The sequence below is a fragment of the Crotalus tigris genome, unplaced genomic scaffold, assembly GCF_016545835.1.
Source record: "Crotalus tigris isolate CLP2741 ecotype Arizona unplaced genomic scaffold, ASM1654583v1 scf7180000024350.909852, whole genome shotgun sequence".
In the NCBI taxonomy this organism is placed as follows: domain Eukaryota; kingdom Metazoa; phylum Chordata; class Lepidosauria; order Squamata; family Viperidae; genus Crotalus; species Crotalus tigris.
Window position 1 is genome coordinate 189065 of NW_024100519.1, and position 22424 is coordinate 211488.

At 45.2% G+C, this 22424-nt stretch overlaps 1 protein-coding gene across 12 annotated transcripts in view; it reads right to left on the minus strand.

Annotated features, from left to right (window-relative positions):
* Window positions 1-22424, minus strand: part of CACNA1B (calcium voltage-gated channel subunit alpha1 B) — a 112629-nt gene that overhangs the window by 67729 nt on the left and 22476 nt on the right. For all 12 annotated transcript variants that reach the window (XM_039327077.1, XM_039327075.1, XM_039327071.1 and 9 more), the window contains exons 4-6: window positions 15871-15962; window positions 14733-14885; window positions 14325-14509 (exon numbers count right to left, since the gene is read on the minus strand). In XM_039327077.1, the coding sequence (XP_039183011.1) occupies window positions 14325-14509; window positions 14733-14885; window positions 15871-15962 (430 nt within the window). The remainder of the gene's footprint in view (window positions 1-14324; window positions 14510-14732; window positions 14886-15870; window positions 15963-22424) is intronic.

The window sequence follows — 22424 nt, forward strand, 5'->3', positions numbered from 1 at the left end:
CTGTTAAATTAGTCACGCGGTTGTTCAACAAATCTGGTTCCTCTGTTGACTTTGCTTGTCAGGTCCCAAAATGGGATTGCGTGACCCCGGGACACTGCAACCGTCCTAAGTACATGTCAGTTGCCAAGCCTCCGAATTTTGATCACCTGACCAGAGGGATGCTGCGGACGGTCGCTAAGTCTGAAAAAGGGCCGTAAGTAACTTCTTCCAGTGCTGTTGTCGCCTCCAACACTCACTAAATGTTGTGAGTCAAGGACTACCTGTTTTTGGAGGCCACTGGGAAGACAGGTGTCGTTCCTCACATATTTTAGACTAGCTATCAATCTCCCTGTGGTCGCCAATAGGGGGAAATGACTTGATAGCACATAATCAATCCATCAATCCATCAAAAGAAAAAAAAAATAGCTGAACAAGAACAATGATATTGCAATTTGCTCCGATGCAAACAGAAACACTCCTGTTTTAGCAAACGTGCGATGTGTTTTTATTTATTTATTTGTTGCCTGAATACTTTCTGCCCAACCAACCAAATCTGTGTTTAAGGCACTGAAATCCATTTACTCCCACCACCACCCCATCGCCCCCGCCCCCATTAGGAACAACTCCGCTCTCGTGGAAAATGCTGAGTTCTTAACGTTTGACTAATTCCTTCCCTTCTCCCTGTGCGTGTAACATTGAAGCAAGCCCTAAAAAAGGCTCCTTAACTCCTGTAAACAGAAGCCAGATGAACAGACCAGGGGCCTCAGAAGCCAGTGGTTAAGTGCAGACAACCGGAGGGCAACATGTAGCCTTCCAGATGTTGGTGAATTTTTTTACTCTCTCCTGGCCATGTCCAACATCTGGAGACTCGCCTGTGGCCTAAGGTGCATACACGAAGCAACAGATGGAAATTAATCAAGGAGAGAAGCAACCTAGAGCTAAGGAGGAATTTCCTAACAGTCAGAACAATTAATCGGTGGAACAGCTTGCCTCTAGAAATTGTGGATGCTCCATCACTGGAGGTTTTTAAGAAGATATTGGACAACGATTTGTCTGAAATGGTAGAGAGTTTCCAACAGATGAAACTCTTCAAAAGAACTTTGAGGCATTGTTTACCTTAAAGGATCTTTTATTCGAGTAGCATAGTATCGACACTTGCATAATCGAAGCCAAAAACTGAATTCCCCTCCCCTGGGCACATAGTATCAAAACACAATTCCCTCCTCCAATTAACAGTCATAAATCACATTCCCCAATTAGCTTGAAGCGTGGGCTTCCTCTCCAGTTCTCCAGCCCGCCAATTCCTCATCAGCTCTGGTTACAATAACCTTGATTCTCACCCTAAGTTTAGTGTTGTTATGTCTGGCTGGACTCTAATGCACATCCCTCCCCCCTCCCAGCATCATCTAACTCTAAAAGCAAAAGGGGAAAAGATGGCTACATTTCCATCTGTTGTCAATGCAAAACATCCGATGTTAGCAGTGTTGACAGTTTCTTTGGCTAAGCAGGGGGTTGGACTAGAAGATCTCCAAGGTCCCTTCCAACTCTGTTATTATTTTACACTCTAAGAGAATGTGACATCCATATATTGTTGTTTCCCACTGAGAAATCAAATGTGGGAGACACTCTTCACCTCACTCCAAAGCAAAGGAATAGTGTAGGGTCTCCTGCCTGAGCAGGGGGTTGGACTAGAAGACCTCCAAGGTCCCTTCCAACTTTCCAATTCTGCTGTTCTGAGTAAATTCAAGGGAAGGATAGGTGCTCGCCTCCCTAAATACATCAGGACAAAATTGAGAACAAGTGTGATTTCTCTTGTAAAATAAAGAGATCATTTTAATGAAGAAAAGAGAGAGGTAAGCTGAATGTGTGTGACCACGTGGACATGTCGCCACTATCTGGGTATTTTTAGAAAAGAACAACAGTGCTTTTGCATAGAAATAGCTCGATCCAAGTCTCCTTTCTTTGCTTCTGGTTCCCAGCTGCGCAAGGAAGGTACTCAATTTTATTTTATTTTTTTTCCCTCTGCCTACCAGATCTGAATCTGCATGCATTTCCATGAACACTGAAGAATCCTGGAGACTACCGAGTCAAGGAATAAAGATATTGTGCTGCAAATGTTGCTGCACGCAAGTCACAAAAGGGAGGCCAAGGATATTAGGAACCTGCAGATGTCAGCTAAATCTCCACTATGTAGAATGAGATGAAAGCTGAAGTCTTATTTTCCAAGTACCAAGCTAGGAGCTACTGTATATAAACAGGAAGCACGTTACACTGCCTATCACTGATGATGTCATCTATTTGGGTAATGAAATGTCTGCAAGACAACAATCAAGCTTAGAGAACATCAAGGACCCCACAGTTGTCCTGCTCCTCCTTCTCCATTCCACAAACCCCATTCCCTTCTAGCATTAATGATGATACCTACTTGAGTAATGAAACATCTGCAAGAAAACAATCAAGTTCAGAGAACAACAAGGACCCCACAGTTCTTCCTCCTCCCCCCCCCCACTCTGCAAACTCTATTCTCTCGTAGCATTGATGACGTTACCTAGTTGGGTAGTGAAACGTCTGCAAGAAAACAAGCAAACTCAGAGAACACCAAGGACCCCACACTTCTCCTCCTCCTCCTCCTCTGCAAACACTACTCCCTTCTAGCACTGATGATGTTGCCTAGTTGGATCATAAAACATCTGCAAAAAAACAACCCAGCTCAGAGAGCACTGAAGACTCCACAGGTCAACCCTGAGCTACCAATCTTCTCTCGGTTTTGGAATTTCCATCCGAACTTGTTAAGGGAGAAGGAAACTGGGCGGTGGTTCTCCTCACCAGAGCTTTGCATAGTTTAGCTTCAGAAAACGTAGATATTATATAAGAGAACACCAACAAGAACTGCCTCTTCGCTTTCCCTTCCCTCTGAATAATTCACTGGAAAACTGAGTAATTTCAGCAGAAATCTCAGGGGGAGAGAGAGAGACAGACAGACAGAGACAGAGAGAGAAAGAGAGAGAGACACACAGAGAGAAAGAGAGAGACACAGAGAGAGACAGAGAGAGAGACAGAGAGAAAAAGAGAGAGAGACAGAGACAGAGAAAGAGACACAGAGAGAGAGAGAGAGAGAGAGAGAGAGAGAGAGAGAGAGAGAGAAAGAGAGAGAAAGAGACAGAGAGAGAAAGAGAGAGATAAAGAGAGACACAGAGAGAGAGACAGAGAGAGAGAGAGAGAGACAGAGACAGAGAGACAAAGAGAGAGAGAGAAGTACTCAGAGTAAACACAGGCTATTTGTCTTTCCAGCAGCCAGGCTGTGTGTTTAACCATTAGTCACCTTGCTCTGATTAGGGGTAATTTAAAAGTATAATCTTATTGAAAAGGGGGAACTTTCCCAAGCTGGGAAAATCTGCTCCTCCCCCTGCTTCAGAGCTGGGTTCACCTTTCACTAGAGAACTTTGAGGGTTCCTTTCCCACTTCTGCTAATTAGTCAAGCTATTTACGCCCTTTGTTTATTTTAATTTATCCCTTCCCCACTATGCCGCTGTGAATAAATAGAGCTGGCCAGGGCAAGAGGAGCAGAATTCTCTTGAATGGGATATATTCCATCTTTATATATATATATTCTGATTTGTTACTTTCCAGTTGGGGGAAAAAAAATACTTAGAACAAGGAGGATCTTGAGCAGCGGGTTGGACTAGAAGACCTCTAAGGTCCCTTCCAACTCGGTCATTCTGTTCTGTCCTGGGATCCACACATCCCAGGGGCCCAACTACTCCTGTCCCATTCAGGCAAACAAGTGGAGGGCCTTAGGCATACATTTGAATACTGGAAAGAAAGAAAGAAAGAAAGAAAGAAAGAAAGAAAGAAAGAAAGAAAGAAAGAAAGAAAGAAAGAAAGAAAGAAAGAAAGAAGGGAGGGAGGGAGGGAGGGAGGGAGGGAGGGAGGGAAGGAAGGAAGGAAGGAAGGAAGGAAGGAAGGAAGGAAGGAAGGAAGGAAGGAAGGAAGAAGGGAGGGAGGGAGGGAGGGAGGAAGGAAGGAGATGGGAAGAGAAAGGGAGGAAGGAAGGAAGGGATGGCTGGCAGGAGAGAGGGGAGAGAAAGAAGGAAGGAAGGAAGGAAAGAGAGAGGAAGGAAGGAAGGAAGGAAGGAAGGAAGGAAGGAAGGAAGGAAGGAAGGAAGGAAGGAAGGAAGGAAGGAAGGAAGAAAGGAAGGAAGAAAAAGAAAAGAGAACAGCTACCACATGGTGCTTACGGGAGCTGATCACCTTTCCTCCAGGCAGTAGAGAACATAATAATAGATGGCCGGGCTGGATCTGATCCAAAATAACCACATTATCGAGTGGCGTGCTTCTCGTAAATGGATCTGAGAACACTACAAGCAAAGGAATAAAGGCCAGCAGCGTTCGCCTGCTCGTTGCGCTGCATAGTATCGCATCGGTACAATACTATAAATAAAAATCTATCAATGGTTTCCAGAAAGGGAGGACAACTGCCAAACTGGAAGGTGCCCCAGAGCAGACAGCAGCATGGAGTGGCTCTCTAACCTTCTGCCAACATTTTCTAGAAGTTCACAAGTCCAAGGTGTGTACGGGGTTTTTTCTTCGCCGGCGATTCGCCTGCCGCCGGGGGGAGAGGGTTGTTGTCGAATGTGTTGAGCTTTAGAAGAGAATATTTGTAGCTGGGGGTTGAACGGTGGGGTCCTGGGTGCTCTCTGAGCTTGGTGGTTTTCTTGCAGACGTTTCATGACCCGACTAGGTAACATTATCAGTGCTAGAAAAGGGAATGCTAGAGTCCTGCTCCCTTCTAGTACTGATGAGTTTACCTTGCAGAAATGTCTGCAAGAAAATAACCAAGCTCAGAGAGCACCAAGGAACCCACATTTTTCCTCCTCCTCCTCCTCCTCCTCTTCCTCCTCCTCCTCTTTACAAACCCCACTCCCTCCTAGAGATATTACCTAATCGGGTCATGAAACATCTGCAAGAAAACCACCAAGCTCAGAGAGCACCAAGGACCCCACAGTATTGCCCTTTCAAATGAGCTGTAAATCTCAACCCCTCCACAACTCTCTGCTTGGACAGCCCATCCTCAAGCCCACCCACCCCCCAGAAGCTGCAAAAACGTGCCATTTTTGGAACAGAAGACCAACAGCTGCAGAGTCCTCACCCTGACCCAATCATTGTTAAGAGTTTGACCACTTGTTCCTTCTGCAACTGTTCTTCTGGAGAACCGCTTCCCGTTTGGTTCCGCGGGGAGCCAACGCACAAAGAGTTTTCACTGTGATGTGCCCGCCTTATCATCTGCGTTCCCAAATTAGGCAATTATTAGGGCTCTCTTTCCCTGCTCCTCCCTAGCTTTTACTTTTAATAATGGTGTTTTGATGAGCGAGCAGCTTCTGGCCACATCTCCTCCTACTTTGGCAGTGTCCTTCTCAGAGGAAAGAATCCAAGTGTCTTGGCTTGGCTTATTCATGATGGACCTTCAATTCTATTTCCCATGAAGCTCTTTGGGGGTTCTATGAAGGCCAGAAAGCATCCATTCCTGGCCCACGAAGATTCACAGCCAACATATCTAGTTCAACCGTAGCACTGGTGTCGTGCTGGTGAACGGGGAAGGTCTCTCGAATCAGCAATCTATCAAATTGAGGTAGACAGGATCTGGCTCAACCTGGGAGAGGGATCTAGGTGTCCTGGTGGACCGTCACTTAAGCGTGAGCCAGTTGTGCGCTGCAGCTGCCAAAAAAAAAGCCAACCCAGTCCTAGGTTGCATCAATACAGGGATGGTATCAAGGTCACGAGAAGTGATAGAACGGCTGTGTACTGCACTAGTGAGGACATGCTTGGAACACTATGTCCAGTCCTGGTCATCACGATACAAAAATGATGTTGAGACCCCAGAATGTGTGCAGAGAAGGGCAACAAAGAAGGCGTCGGTTGTGGAGGCTAAATTGTATCATGAAGGGTTGAGGGAGCTAGGGAAGGAGATATCTTTAGCCTATTGAAGAGAAGGATTAGAGGTGAGGTGATAAGTCTCGTTCTTGGTACCTGATGAACTGAGAAGAGGGGATTGACCTATTCTCCAAAGCACCAGAGGGCAGGACAAAAAGCCTGAGAGATCCAACCTAGAATTAAGGAGAAATCTCCGGACAGTGAGAATAATTACACAATGATTCAAAAAGGATGTTGAGAGTGCAGAAAAGAGCAACGAAGATGATCAGAGGTCTGGAGGCTAAAGCGTAGGATGAAAGGCTGAGGAAACTAGGTATGTTCAGCTTAACAAAGAAAAGATTTGGGGTGAGCTGATAGCCCTTCCAACACTTGAAGGGCTATCACAAGGTTATCCATTTATTCTCCGTAGTACCGAAGGGTAGGACAAGAAGCAAAAGAGATGATCACCCAGCCCAAAAACAGAACAAAAAGACCCCAGCACCTCTCCACCAACAATCAGCACCCAGATCAGCCTAGATCAGGGGCAGGCAACCTTGGCTCTTTTATGATTCGTGGACTTCAACTCCCAGAATTCCTGAGCCAGCCACGCTGAGGGGAAAGGGAGAGGTTTCCAAGCTGAGCCAGGCTGGCTCAGGAATTCTGGGAGTTGAAGTCCACGAATTGTCAATGCTGCAAATACTGTATATTCATAAAAGAGCCAAGGTGGCCTACCCCTGGCCTAGATTAATTCCAAGGTTAACATCAGATCAACAATCAAGGAAGGAAGACCCCAATCACGAGACTGACAAAGAGCCGTCAGTAACGGCCCAAGCCAAGAATCTCTAAGGCCACCAATGCTGAATAAGGCAAGCCACCAGTATATAAACCAGTGTTTCTCAACCTTGACAATTTTAAGGCATGTGGACTTCAACTCCCAGAATTCCACAGCCAGCATTTAACACTCTCCAAGTGTTAAAGGGGGATGTTTGCCCCCCTCCCCAGTCCCACCTCCCTAAAAAAAAAGACTAATGGATGAACCTCGTACAAAACAGTTCCCTTAAAGTCCCTGAATGGAGACCTCCCAGCCTTTAGGTCTCTGCGTCAAGCTTTCAATTAGCCTCAGAAGCCATTTCCCGGCAAGTCGTCTGTTTCCTAATTAATACATTATTTTTCTCCCACTTTTTTTCCCCCCCTTCTCCTTCGTTTTTAAAAGGTGGTAGGAAGCCAGCGAGAAAGAGAAAGGAAATATTTCTCAAGCCGGGCCTGTAATTCTCAATGGTGAATTAAAGGTTTAACAGTGGCAGGGAGACAAGCTCATGAATAAAAGAGGACGGTGGGTCTGTGCTAGTGCCGGGGATGAATGAATTTTTTATCACACGGCTGTTAGTGCCTGGGCTTTTATTGATTTATCAGTGCCTTAAAGCTTGCAGGGTTTTTTTTTTAAGCTTTCGAGGCTTTTTTCTTTCCTCCTACACAGGGTGGGGGGATACGACAGACACACCTGCCTCGCCGGGCAGAAAGGAGAGACTGTGATCTCCAGGAGATGAAAGAAAGAAAGACATTAAAAAAAAAAAAAAAGGTCCAACGGTCTCCAGCAGCTAGCAGTGATGCTCGTGTCATCAAGCTTCAGAAGTCTCCTGAGAAGTTTGCCATCAGCTCCTGCTGGGGGCTGCTGGTCTTGCCGGTTTCTGCCTTTCTGATCAAGTTTCCACGAGCGGCAAACTCAGATAAGACTCCCCCCTGGATGAAAAAGCCAACCAAGCATTCCAGGACCCTTGGGAAGGTTAACGTTGAATTAATTGCACCCAGTTTAATTGCATCCAGTTTTGGTCTCCACAATATATATTTATATATATATATATATATATATATATATATATATATATATATATATATATATATATATATATATATATATATATATATATATGATGTTGAGACTGGAAAGAGTGCCGTGGAGAGCAACAAAGGGGACTGGAGGCTGAAACGTATGAAGAACAGTTGCTGGAATTGGGTATGTCTAGTTTAATGAAAAGAAGGACTTGGGGTGACAGGATAGAAGTCTTCCAATATCTCAGGGGTTGCCACAAAGAAGAAGGGGTCAAGCTATTCTCCAAAATGCCAGAAGGCAGGACAAGGAGCAATGGATGGAAGCTAATCAAGGAGGGAAGCAACTTAGAATAAGGAGAAACGTCCTGACAATGAGAACAATTAACCTATGGAATGGAAGTTGTCTCCAGAAGTCGTGGGTGCTCCGTCGCTGGAGCCTTTTAAGAAGAGACTGGATGCCCATTTGTCTGAAATGATATAGGGTCTCTTGCCTGAAGACTAGAAAACCTTCAAGGTCTCTTCCAACTCTGTTAGATGGCAATGCAAACTATTTCAGGACCCCTGCCAAGGGAACAGCATCTTGATATCCATGTAGCCACTAAGATCAGAGCTTGACTAGTAGCAGTCTTCATCTTGACATAATACTGTTAGGCCTAATTTTGTGGGAGGGGGGATCTACCTTCCACGTGGAAAGGGGCTACACTTCACCAAGGCTATTTGGGGGAGCAGTGTTCCTCTGTTCAGGTGTTCTCCTCTCCCCCCTCCCCCCTCCTCCTTCTACCTGCCAAGTTGGTGACACTTAAATCTCATTAGCAGAATGAATTTGGGACAAGGCCTGTCAATCTTGCACCCTAATTGGTTATTTAAAGCAAAGGGGCTTCTTGGCCCTGATTTAACACTCATGTTTGTCTGGAAATTTATAGAGCTTGTCTCCCTTTATTAGACGGGGTGACTAGCTGATCGCGTCTGACAGTGCTATTAGCAAATCTGTCTTCTGCTCCTTACATGGAACAGATGGGACCTCCGATGCACTTATCTGGGGAATTTGGAATAACCCCCCTCAGTTCTGTGAAAGTTTCCCTTCCTTCCCGTCTCAATGTTTGCTCCCTTGAACACTGAGGAGGTCCAAATTTGGTCCTTGCCATCAGGTTGGGACATGTGATGTTCCATCAAGAAGGTCTGGTTTGAGATGGGTCCCAAACGCTGGGCTGGTTGATCGTATTTTCCAGGGAGAAAAGGCAGCCATGGTTAGAAGCCACAGAGATGGCCTTGGAGAAGACATCAGAAGCCGACATGTGTCTTAATATTAGTAGCTCGGGCTGGTAGTTGGGTGGTTGCTTTGAGCCACGTTTCGTCACCCTTCAAGGAGACGTCGTCAGTCAAAGCGCACCGACGTCTCCTCGAATGGTGACGAAATGTTTGCAAGCCAAATTGCCAAGCTCGGCACTCAGACAAACAGCCCAGCATCAGAAGCCTTTAAGCCAACAACACATTTAGAAGGATGAGCCCTGGAAGGTGGGAGATGATTAGCAAAAGAATCAGCTGCAGGAGCAAAACCTTTCCAAGGCAACCAGCCACGTTTTGAGCAGAGCTATCCTGGGATAAAAGTTGAGCCGATGGCCATTTAGAGTTGCATTTGTTTCAACACTGAAAGCATTTGAAAAGAACATACAATTAGTTCGGCTACCTCAAAGCCAACTAGCAATTGCTCAGTTGGCTTTGGGAATTGGTTCCACTCCAGCATCCATTCTTGATGCAATCAGGAGTGGCGTTCGTTGGCCAAGTCCCTGTGCAGCTGGGCAACATTGTCTCGCACCCATCATCTTGGTCTCTCCCTTTTCTCAGGCAGGTGGAGAAGAAACTGCCCGAGCCAAGATGAACATTGTTCCAGGCTCCTGATTCCAGGGATACAGTTTGATAGGATATGCCCTTGTGGCAACTATGTTGACTTAGGGCTGGTGAATTTGTCCTTAGAGCAGGGATAAACAACTTCAGGAGAATGAAGAGCTGAGAACTTCATCAGTCTTGTGGAAGTTTCAGGTGAGTCCTCAGGTACCCTGTCTCTTCTTGTCAACGCTCCTGCTAATGCAACTGGTATATGCGTTCCTCCATCAGAAGTTCCTCAATCTTGGTGGAGAACTTTTCCTGGTGGAGAAGAAGATGAGGCACCCGGGTGTTTATCCCCAACCTCTGCTAAGAGAAGGTGTCAGGAGGAGTGGAGCTTTTGTTGAAGGATTATAACTTCCTGTCCAGGATGAAACTTTGGCAGCTACGTGCCTCTTCGTTTCGACTTGCCATTAGAGTAAGGGAGGGGGGAAGTGTTGCTTTCGAGGGGGTTAGATGGAGAAATGAAACTTTTACGATTCCACTGAAGAACCTGAAACCTTTTCAAGGACATCAGAACAGGTGTGGATTTGAAGCAGACGGTTCCCATAACAAAGTGAACTTGTTTATATGGACTGTTTAAGACGTTGTGGGTTTGGCTGGGAAAATTTATTAATTCTATGAATTGGGGTTTGGAAATCTCAGAGTGAGTTTTGCTTTGACATTACCATGCAGTGTATTCACTAAACAGTAAGATTTTCAGAGATGGAATGAACCTGGAGTTTTATTTGGATTCTCAAGCTGGACGTTGGCACTTCCATTTTTAAAATACATTCTCTCCCCAACTTATGATTTATCCCACTGCAGATAGTAAGACTAAGACCACAATACCTGAACAACAGTGTACTATGTGGAACCAAGGAAAAAGTTCCTGACAGTGAGAATAAGAGAATAACGGAGTTGGAAGGGATCTTGGAGGTCTTCTAGTCCAACCCCCTGCTCAAGCAGGAGTCCCTACACCATTTCTGACAAATGGTTGTCCAGTCTGGCTTCCTTCATGGACTTTGTTTGTCAGCAAGGTCGCAAAAGGAGATCACAATGACCCCGGGGAGACTGCCACCATCATAAATATGAGTCAGTTGCCAAGTATCCAAATTTTGATTATGTAATCATGGAGACGCTGCAACGGTCATAACTGTGGAAAATGGCCATTTTTTTTCCAGTGCTGTTGTAATGTCGAACGGTCACTAAATGAACTGATGTAAGTTCAGGACTATCCATCCAGTAGATCCTTGGGAAGGGGGATTTAGGGATGATTGCCATCAGGGCACAGATCACATTTTCCGATTCATTCATTTCCCTAAGGATTCCAAAACCTTATTTGTCTCCCTTTTCATTCTTGACAGCATAGTTTCCTTCTAAATCAGGCCAATTCAGATGCTTAGGCGGCAGAAAGCTATGCCTTTTGTTTAGTCAGGAGTTTTGCTCACCTCCTTCTTTCCTTAAGGCTACTAATAGTCATTCTTTATTTATCTTCCTAAATAAGACGGGTCTTGCCTCTTTACCTGCCGTTAGCAGAAAAGCTTCAGATTAATTTCTAATGCCCTGAGGCTCTGGGACCAGTTTCAGAAGGAATGGATAATGGCGTACAGCTCATTACTTCTATCAATCCCCCTTGTTCGTCTACCCTCTGAATTGTTTTAGGACATAGCCTTGAACCATACATACATCTTCTTTATCTTGCCCCCTTCTGAGGTGGGGAGAGAAGATGGGTTTTGCCAACAATGCAAAAAAAAAATCCCTTTTAAAGTTAATAGAAAATAATATTTGTAGCTCAGGATTGAACTGTGGGGTCCTTGGTGCTCTGTGAACTTGGTGGCTTTCTTGCAGATGTTTTCATGACCCAACTAGGTAACATTATCAGTGGTAGAAGAGTACTGGGGTTTGTGGAGTGGAGGGAGGAGGAGGAGGAGGAGCAGCAGCAGCAGCAGCAGCCTTGGTGCACTGTAAACTTGGTAGTTTTCTTGCAGACATTTCATTACCCAACTAGGTAATAACATCAGTGCTGTTATGGAGTACTAGTGATATCACCTAGTTAGGCAATGAAATATCTACATGAAAACCACCAAGCTCAGATAGTACCAAGGATCTCACAGTCCTCCTCTCCCCTCCCCCTCCCTCCCTTCCTCCTCCTCCTCCTCCCTGCAAACCCAACTCCCTTCTAGCACTGATGATGTTACCTACTTTGGTAATGAAACGTCTGCAAGAAAACCACCAAGCTCAAAACTACCAAGGACCCCACAGTCATTGTTGTCCTCCTCCTCCTCCTCCTCCTCCTCCTCCTCCTCCTCCTCCCCCCTCTCTGCAACCTGCCCTCCCTTCTAGCACTGATGATGTTACCTAGCTGGGTCATGAAACGTCTGCAAGAAAAAAAAACAAGTTAAGAGACCACCAAGGACCCCACAGCCCTCCTCTTCTTTCTCATGCTCCGACTCCTCCATTCCCCAAACCCTAACCCAAACCCCACTCCCTTCTAGCACTGCTGATGTTACCTAGTTGGGTCATGAAACGTCTGCAAGAAAACCACCAAGCTCAGAGCGCACCAAACACCCCACAGTTCAACCTCCAGCTACAAATATTCTCTTCTATCAGTATTTAAACCTCCTAATAACTTAAACGCTATTGGAGCACTGCAGCCAGGGTCTTAGCCTATCTGTGCTTTGGGATCCCCCCACAATGCCTAACCATTTCGTGGTGGCGTTTCTTGAACCCTTGCCTCGCTCTTTGGCTTACCAACCCAGAAACCTTTCCTTGGCCTTGTTTTGTTTTTTTGAGACAGCAAAATGCTTTTTTTTTTTTTTTTACAGCTTCTTCTTCTCCTCCTCCTCAAATCCTTCTCGATGCATTAACCCGTCTGCCCTTTGCACAAAGACTCTTCCCAGAGGGAAAAAAAAACTGAGCAAAAAGCTTTCAACTCGCTTTGACAAGAGAAAAGGGAGAAGAAGAAGAAGAAGAAGAAGAAGAAGAAGAAGAAGAAGAAGAAGAAGAAGAAGAAGAAGAAGAAGAAGAAGAAGAAGAAGAAGAAGAAGAAGAAGAAGAAGAAGAAGAAGAAGAAAGAAGAAGAAGAAGAAGAAGAAGAAGAAGAAGAAGAAGAAGAAGAAGAAGAAGAAGAAGAAGAAGAAGAAGAAGAAGAAGAAGAAGAAGAAGGGGAAACACCACTCTAACAAAGCTGTAAACAACAACAACAATAAATAAGGAGCAAAGTTTTGTACGCTCAAGCAAAAAAACAAACGAACAGAAAACTTCATATCCACACAGCCCACCCTCCATCTCTCTCCCTCCTTTATTGGTATTTAATTGAGGCCCCTGGCAAAGTGGCTTGTAAGGCAAAGTTCTCCCCTTGGAAAAAAACGAATGTCTTGGCCTGGTTAATGACTGCAATAAAGTAGAAGATAACAAATGCACTCAAAAGACCCTCATTCCCCCCCCCCCCCAGATCATATACTACATGGCTGTTTCTGGATCCGATAAGTAACTCGGTGAGTGTTTTTCCAGTAAATCTGAAAAGGATATTTGACTCCTAATTATGTAACCATAGCAGCAGCAGTAGCTCAATTGCTCTCTCTCTCTCTCTCTCTCTCTCTCTCTCTCTCTCTCTCTCTCTTTCTCTCTTCTCCCCCCACCATAAATTATATATCTGAAATGGAGAAAGCCTAGGAGCAAAACGGAAGGGGGGGGGATTTTGATCTGGAAAAATGTGTCATCTCCTTTCAATTCTAGAACTTAAAGCAAAGTCCTTTGGGCACAACGCTCTTATCTTGGGGAAAAGATAGATAGATAGATAGATAGATAGATAGATAGATAGATAGATAGATAGATAGATAGATAGATAGATAGATAGATAGGTAGGTAGGTAGGTAGGTAGGTAGGTAGGTAGGTAGGTAGGTAGGTAGGTAGGTAGGTAGATAGATAGATAGATAGATAGATAGATAGATAGATAGATAGATAGATAGATAGATAGATAGATAGATAGATAGATAGATAGATAGATTCCATTTGGTGGATTCTCATGCAAAAAAAAAAAAGTGGATCCCGTACGTAGGAAGTTTTGCCCAGCGTTCCTGACAGATATTCCAACTTGCCAGACCAACCTTATTATCCAACAACACCAGAACCTAGTTTTTTGAGAATTCCCTTAACGAAAAAGGAACTGTGGGATCCCTGTGAACTTTTCAGTGCCATGTTCCCGAAAAAGGAATCCTGTTGAATCCCACTCAAGTCTTCTGCTGTCTTTTGATGACCAACTGGCCCACATTGCTTGGGACCAGGTTATCTGAAGGACCGTCTTTTCCCAGTCGTATCTACCCAACCCACCAGAATGGTGAGGCAAGGAATGGTATGGGTCCTCTCTCCTAAGGAGGTCCATCTGGTGCAGGGGGTAGGCAACCTTGGCTCTTTGATGACTTATGGACTTCAATACCCAGAATTCCTGAACCCAGCTATGCTGACTCAGGAATTCTGGGAATTGGAGTCCGCAAGTCATGAAAGAGCCAAGGTTGCCTACCCCGGCTCTAGTGGGACCAAGAAGAAGGACCTTCTCCCTCTCTGTGGAACATCACACCTACAGAGATACGATTGGCCATATAATTTTTTTCTTATTCAATACATAATAAACTGAGAAAATCCTAAGCAGGGTATGGGAAGGACATAGCTCTCCCTTCCATAGTTAGTATGTGCTTAAATTAGACAGCCTTTGCTCCACTGATGCCAGCAGAACTTACATTGTAGAGGATATCGGTCCATCCTTCCATGGTGATGCATTGGAAGACGGTGAGCACGGCAAACAAGATATTGTCGAAGTTGGTGATGCCAAAGTTGGGGCCCTCCCAGTATTTTTTGCACGTGCCTTCTTCACAGCGCCTAGCGGGCCAGTCTTCACCGCACGGGAAGTCTCCCAGTCTCTCACCTGCAAGGAAAGCAAAAAAAAAAAATGTCATCAGAAAGGCTTCATATGACGTTCAACTAAGAAGAGATTGGACAACCATTTGCCTGAAATGGTACAGGGTTTCCTGCTTGAGCAGGGGGTTGGACTGGAAGACCTCCAAGGTCCCTTCCAGCTCTGTTGTTCTTCTGTTGTTCGCTGCCCACGTAAGAGTTATCTCATTAAGGCTGGTCTTCCCATCACCCACCTGTTTCGTTTGAAAAGCAAGCTTTGTGGAATTTGCCCATGTAGAATTCTAGACCGATAATGGCAAACATCACGATGGCAAAGAAGAGGAGAAGGCCGATCTGGAGAAGGGGTACCATTGCCTTCATGATGGATTTGAGGACAACTTGTAAACCTGGGCATGGAGAAGAAAAAAAAAAAAAGAATCAGTCCATGGAGGGTCTTAGCAAAGGGAGGGACCCAACAGAAAATATCTCAGGAAGGATAAAGACCTACTTCAAATATTGCTAACTTCTAGCCTAGCTTTCTGGGAATTTCCACCAGTTTGGGTTCAAATCCAGACTTTGACTTGGCTTTGCCCAGGCTGAATCATCACAAAGAAGGGTTCTGACTCCTCAAATGATATCCGCCCGCCCCTCAAGGAATATCCCAGCCATTTCTTGGCAGCTGTTCCTAGAATCTCAGAAAACTTTAGGGAAGCTGACAAGTTGATGACAATTTAGCGACTTCTAAGTGATGGAAATACTGTGAATACTTGGGCCACCAAATGAGAAGAGAGAACTCTTTGGAGAAGGTTGGGAAAGAAGGAAGGCCAAAGGAGAAGGGGACGGCAGAGGATGAGATGGTTAGATAGAGTTATTGAGGCAGTGAACATGAATTTGGGCAAACTCCAGGAGAAAGTGGAAGACAGAGGGGGCTGTCGTGCTGTGGTCCATGGGGTCACGAGTTGGACATGAGTTAGCAAGTGAGCAACAAGACTGATTCAGATAGGATGGTGGGGGCATCCCTTAACTGCGGCTGTTGTAGGAAAAGCAACCGAAGCAACAGCTGAAAGAGAAAGGAATAACACCCAAAGTTCTACAAAATTGAAGCACCCGGTCCTAATCGTCCTCATGTACCCTACTTAATTTTGGTTTGTCTTCACTTTTCTTGGGCTATCTCCAAAAGAGACATCAGTCAGTGGAAGCACCAGTCAAATCTCATGACATATCAATTCAGTTGAACGGAGGGAGACAAGGGGGTTCAATAATCTTAGGCAGGTGATGAGACCCGCCCTTCTTGAGCCAAGAAAGTTATGTCCATTAGAAAGAGAGGAGGGTGCAAAGTATCGTGAGAGTTGGAAACTAACTTATAGCACCCCGGAACGTTCTTCCACTTACTTGGAATTCCTGAGACAAGTTTCAGGGGTCTCAGCACACGGACGGCTCTCAGCGTTCGAAGGTCAAACTGGGTCCCAGCTGTAGCCAGAATCCTACCAAGAGAAAGAGAGAAAGAGAGAGGGAAAAATAGCATTAGTGTAGCAGAAGGAGAGGTGGAGTCAAGAGAGTAATCAGCCTAGAGTCATTACGTTGCCACAAACGGACTAAGTGAATTCTATTGGTTCTTAGGTAGCACCAATTTAGTGCTGACTATTAGGTGGCTAGATTCCTGGGTATAGCCATGAGCAATAAATCAGCTTAACTGGAACTTAAAGTGTGGCCCCGATTCTCTCGTACATGACAATTAGAGTATCAGCTTTTGGGACTAAATTTCTTGCATCTATCTACAATGCAAAAAGGGCCCACAAGCCTTTTTCTGCTCACATCCCAAGGATCTTGTCTCCAACTCATATCCAGTCCAGAAGTGATACAGGCAGGTTGGGGAAAGCAATTTGAAACAGTAACAACCATTTGCTCCAAGAAAACTCATCTCAAACTTGCACCAAGACATGTTCCTTGTAGTCATCAACTTTAACTGCTCGTTTGTAAAACAGGGCAGGGCTGTAGGAGAAGGAAGGGCAGAAACTGGGGGTGGAGTCAAAAGGGGAATCAGCTTAGAATCCCTGCGCAGCCACAAGTGAATTAAGTCCAGCCTTTCTTGAAATTCCCTGGATCCATGTCTAACTCCAAGCATCTGCCAGCCATTAGTTGAGAAGGTTACTTTGCATAGGCTGTTTAGAAGTAAATTGGTTTAATTGGACCTTTATGGATGGACCTGGTCCTTTGTGACTGACAGTGGCTGGCAGCAACCAAAACATCCATGGTCCAGATGTTTCTCAGCAAACGTCCCCATCTCTGAGCCAATAAGTCTCAGATGGCCTTGGAGGGTGACACTATTGGGCATGAAAAACCAATAAAGGTAGGGTTGAAATGAGGGGTCCTTGGTGCTCTCTGAGCTTGCTTGTTTTCTTGCAGACATTTCATGATCCAACTAGGTAACACCATCAGTGCTAAATAACATCACACAAGAGATGGTTGGGTAATGAAGTCTGCAAGAAAACAACCACGATCAAGAGCAAAAGACCAGGTCCTTGCACTCAACTTTAAACATATTCATCCACCGAGCTAATTTTTATGGTCTCAGCAGGTAACTGCAACCTCATCTGAACTCGGAAGCTAAAGAGCCTTGAGCCTTGAATGAGACGCCACCAGGAAATCTCGGAAGGTAGAATACACGGGAACCTCAAAAACAAATCTGGCAAAACGTTCCTCGGTTGTTGCCAAGAACACAACGCGGGCACATCCATCAAGGCAGCAGGAGTGGAATTCTGACTCAAAGGAGACTTTATCTTTATCTTTATGAAAAAAAAATAATGAATCAACCGCATTTCCCATCATTGGCAAAGAGTTCAGAAGCCATCAATCCAGCAATGGGAAAAAGATGTTGCTGGGGAATAAAATTAGAAGTTGTAAATTGCTGGAGGGAAGGGCTGAGGAAACCGGTCCAAGCTGTATTTGGACTCTGTTTATTAACTGCTGTCAAAGGTGTAGATCAAAGTGACAACTTGGGAGGTGTGAAATATAAAGCCGCCTTTTATATCGCAAGGCCTCTTCTCTTCAATATTAAAATATTATTTTAAAAGGCGGCGAGGAAATGCGTTGGCAGTCAAAGGAAGAAAGCCTGTCACGTCTAGTTGGATGTTTTTGTTCGCAAAAGGGAATAAGAAAAGGACGGCAAATTTGTCACAAGCGACAAGCCCACTTGGAAATAGACCTTATTCTCTCCTGGACTTCACTGAACTGATGGGGTGTCAGGAGCACAGAAAGACGCTCCTGCACGAAACATTTCTGAGATTTAGAAGAGAGGCAAGGTATTGGAAGAGACAGGATTCAAAGGGGGGAAAAACGGTTTACAGAGATGAGAAGGAAATAGATTACGGCAAACGTCTGAACGGTGACATTAAAACTGTGACGCGATGGAGTGTTCTTGCACTTTTGTCTTGGAGTTATTTGATTTAGATCTGTATCTGTCTAATATTTCCAGACTCCAAGGGACTTAACAAGCAATTTTAAAGAAGGCAAATAATTAAAGATCCGAAACAAACAAATAAGAGAATAATTATCTGACAACAAAGCCAGGTTGTGGGGTCCTGGGGGGGGGGTGACTCCGAGCTTGGGGGTTTACTTGCAGACGTGCCATTACCAAACTAGGTAACACCATCAGTGCATTGATGGTTTTATCTCGTTTTATTATTATTTATTAAATTTTCATGCTGCCCATCTTCCCTATAAGATGACTCATCACCTAATTTGGTAATGAAACGGCTGCAAGAAAACCACCTAGCTCAGAGAGCACAGTTCTCTTCCTCCTCCTCCTCCTCCTCCTCCTCCTCCTCCTCCTCCTCCTCCTCCCCCTCCTCTTTGCAAACCCCACTCCCTTCTAATGCTGATGTTACCTAATTGGGTAATGAAATGTTGCTCTTCTCTGAATTTTTTCCAAACTCTCAACATCTTTTTTGTGATATGGGGACCAAAATCGGCTGCAGTATTATTCCAGGTGTGGTCTTACTAGGGCTTTATAAAGCGGTAATAATACTTTGCGTGATCTTGATTTTATGCCTCTGTTTATATAACCCAGGATTGTATTATCTTTTTGGGTTGCTGCTGCACACGGCTGGCTCATAGTCAAGTGATTGTCTACTAGGACTCCAAGGTCCCTCTCACAGTTACTGTTTTTAAGCCAGGTCTCACCCAATCTGTACTCGTACCTTTGGTTTTTCCTGCCTAAATGTAAAATGTAATATCTTCCAATCATTCCTGCAATTAGCTAAAGGATCATCTCTCTCTCTCTCTCTCTCTCTTTGCTCAAGGCGATGCATTCCTGCCAGGGCTGAATTCTCGACAAATTCTCTCCCCTGTCTGCACTGATTATTTTTTTATTTTACTCTCCACCATGGCTACGTTCTAAGGCAGATTTTTTCAATCTCGAATTGTGCTTTGCACACTGAGCAAAGCTTCTGGAATGCCACCCAGATCTTCCTTTTGTCACTCCAGGAGAGCTACATGAACCTCTCCGGGATTGTGAAGGTTTTTTTTAAAAAAAGAAAAATCAGGACAACTTGTGAAGCTCTTGTTCTGAAAGAAAAGGTCATTTCCCCCAAATTCTTAGCAATGCTCTCGTGCAAAAGAGAGAGAGAGAGAGAGAGAGAGAGAGAGAGAGAGAGAGAGAGAGAAATGAGGACAATTAACCAATGGAACAGCTTGCCTCCAGAAGTTGGGAGTGCTCCATCACTGGAGATTTTTAAAAAAAGACTAGACAGTCACTCATCTGAGATGGTATAGGTTCTCCTGCTTAAGCGGGGGCTGGACTAGAAGATCTCCAAGGTCCCTTCCAGCTCTATTCTATTCTATTCTATTCTATTCTATTCTATTCTATTCTATTCTATTCTATTGGAATTCTCCTGTTTTTAAGGGTAAATGTGTCTTCACCATTACAATTGTGAAGGGCTGAGCAAAAGGTGAAATTTCATGAAGCATCAGTTTCCCAGCATTGCAAGCAAGCGGAAAAGCCGAAGCCAAATCTGAGACTAATTCAAACAATGTGGCAGAACGGAGAGAAAATACCAGGAAAAAGGAAGTCCCCAAATCAAGAGACAGGTGTCTGCTTGATTGGTTGCAGAATCTCCGTTCCCCTGTATGCTATCCTGACATTTGCTTTGTTACTGTCTCTGCCGCCAGCTTACGATGATCAGCGAGATTTCTCTCTTTCGGTAACCCTTGGAAACAGCCAGGAAGGGGAAAGGGATCCATAGCTTACGGGCGGGCACACGTTCAGCCAATATGGTTTGTGCAACATGGCTTGTCGATGCCCATGGATGCTCCTGGAGGGGGGGGGGTTGGGTCAAAAAGGTAGAATAGGTGGAAAGGAGTAGAAGGCAGTTTTGAGATGGATGGTTGGATGGATGGGGAGGGAGGAAGGAAGGAAGGAAGGAAGGAAGGAAGGAAGGAAGGAAGGAAGGAAGGAAGGAAGGAAGGAAGGACAGGGAGGGAGGGAGGGAGGAAGGAAGGAAGGAAGGAAGGAAGGAAGAAAGGAAGGAAGGAAGGAAGGAGAGGGAGGCAGGGAGAAAGGAAGGGAGGGAGGGAGGGAGGAAGGAAGGAAGGAGGAGGAGGGAGGGAGGAACAAAGAGAGGGAGGGAGGGAAGGAGGGAAGGAGGGAAGGAGGAAGGAATTTCCTGTGAGTGAGAACAACTAATCAGTGGAAAGGCTTGTCTTCAAAAGTTATGCGTGGTCCATCACTAAAGAAATTTAAGAAAAATTGGACAACCGTTTGTCCATATAGGGTCTCCTGCTTGAGCAGGGGGTTGGACTAGAAGACCTCCAAGGTCCCTTCCAGCTCTGTTACCCTGGATCCTGTAGCTACATCAATGGACTTTCTGCAAACACATGGATGCAACGGTGATAAATGGCTGCTTCTCTTCTTAGTATTCATGGACAATTGGAAAGAGAACCACCAGGTGCTCTGCCAAATCTCCTCACAATCTCTCTAGGAGGAACCCATGACCAGCTGGCCAAATAGACAAAGGTCACCAGCTCGCCTCCTCTCTTGGGAAGAAAGGCTTCCTCCGAGCGTGGATCTGCTCTTCTTCCTCAACTGAGCCAGGCCCAAAGCAAAGAGAATTGGCACACCATCCCTCTTCTAGCAGCGTTGACGAAGTCATCGAGGTGAGGGGAAGCAATCCAAGGAAATTAGGAAGACTACCATGCCACCCAAGTCAGCTTGACTTCTCATCTTACACAAGCAGCCAAGCTCTGCTTCAAGGTGAGGCACATTGCTGCCAAGTTATTTGCTTCCTTATTTTCCAGAGTGATTCACCGCAGGCTTCCCTCTCTTTGGTTCAGCTCAGCTCAGCTCAGTCCTCCGAGTAGCAGAGTAACAGAATAATTGAGTTGGAAGGGACCTTGGAGGTCTTCTAGTCCAACCCTATCTGCTCAAGCAGGAAGCCCTATCCTATTCCAGACAGATGGCTGTCCAATCTCTTCTTGAAAACCTCCAGTGAGGGAGCACACACAACTTCTGGAAGCAAGGAGTTCCACTGGTTGATTGCTCTCTCTATCAGGAAGTTTCTCCTTGGTTCTAGGTTGCTTCTCTGCTTGGGGAGTTTCCATCCATTGCTTCTTGTCCTGCTTTCTGGTGCTTTGGAGAATAGCTTGACTCCCTCTTCTTTGTGGCAGTCCTTAGATACTGCAAGACTGCTATCATGTCACCCTTGGTCCTTCCTTCTTTTCTCTAGACCAGGGGTAGGCAACCTTGGCTCTTTTACGACTGGTAGACTGCAACTCCCAGAATTCCTGAGCCAGCCACACTGAGGGGAAAGGGAGAGGCTTCCAAGCTGAGCCATGCTGGCTCAGGAATTCTGGGAGCTGAAGTCCACGAGTCATAAAAGAGCCAAGGTTGCCTATCCCTGCCCTAGACTGTCCAAACCCAAATCCTGCATCCGTTCTGCATATGTTTAGTCTCCAGGCCTTTAATCATCTTAGTTGCTCTTCTCTGCACTTCATCGCAAAGTCTCTTCTCTTCATTCTCCAAACCTTATCCAAACACTTCTCTAGACAGACTCAATTCTTGCAACCGTTCTTTGTACGCTTTAGCCTGCAGTCCCTTCAACTCTGAAAATGCCAGTGTCACAGCCTGGCACCTTCAAAGGCAACAGCAGCTGAATATCGAATCCCAAAGCAGCTGCTTTTCCTGTCCATTTTTGTCTGCTCTTGTTATGCCATCAACCTTGGCAATCGCCGGCCTCTTCGTTTAATTAGTTCCCCACCACTGTGGCTTTCCAACACGCATGCACACATGAGTTTTGTTTGTCATTCCGTCCCTTCCCTGCTGTGAAAGCAGATTCCAGTTGCTCTGGGCAACTGATAATAACCTAATAAATTTAAATCCTGGGCTGTTATTGGATTAAACCCCAGAAGTCCATGTGCTGAAAGAATGGATAGTCAACCGCACATTAATTACATTAGCAAAGTAATCACCTCTTCTTTCCATTCAGCTTCTGCCGGGTTAGGTTTTTTTGTTTTTTTGCTGTCACTAAATCCGCACTCCAAAATACGCCTCTTAAGGAGTAACGCTTGTGGAATAGCACCGGAGAACCTCTTGAGTAAGCCTACAGAGATGCCACTTTAAGTTTCCAGATTAAATGCACCTTCCTCGCAGAAGCATAAAAGCATCTATGGAGATTCTCAATCATCCAGGCCACGGTTGTCCCAAAGGTGCTTTTTTTCAAAAGGCAACTGGACTTTCTTTGTTTTTTTCTGAAGAGGTTTCGCTCCTCATCCAAGAAGCTTCTTCGGCTCTGACTGGACGGTGGGGAGTGGAAGGATTTATATTCAGCAGTTCCAAGAAAGCACCACACCCATTTGCACCACTCAGGTGACCCTGGGACACAGACAAGCCTCCAAGTGGCCTCAACGACTCTCTAAAAGACTGCAAGGAGTATAAATCCTTCCACCCTCCA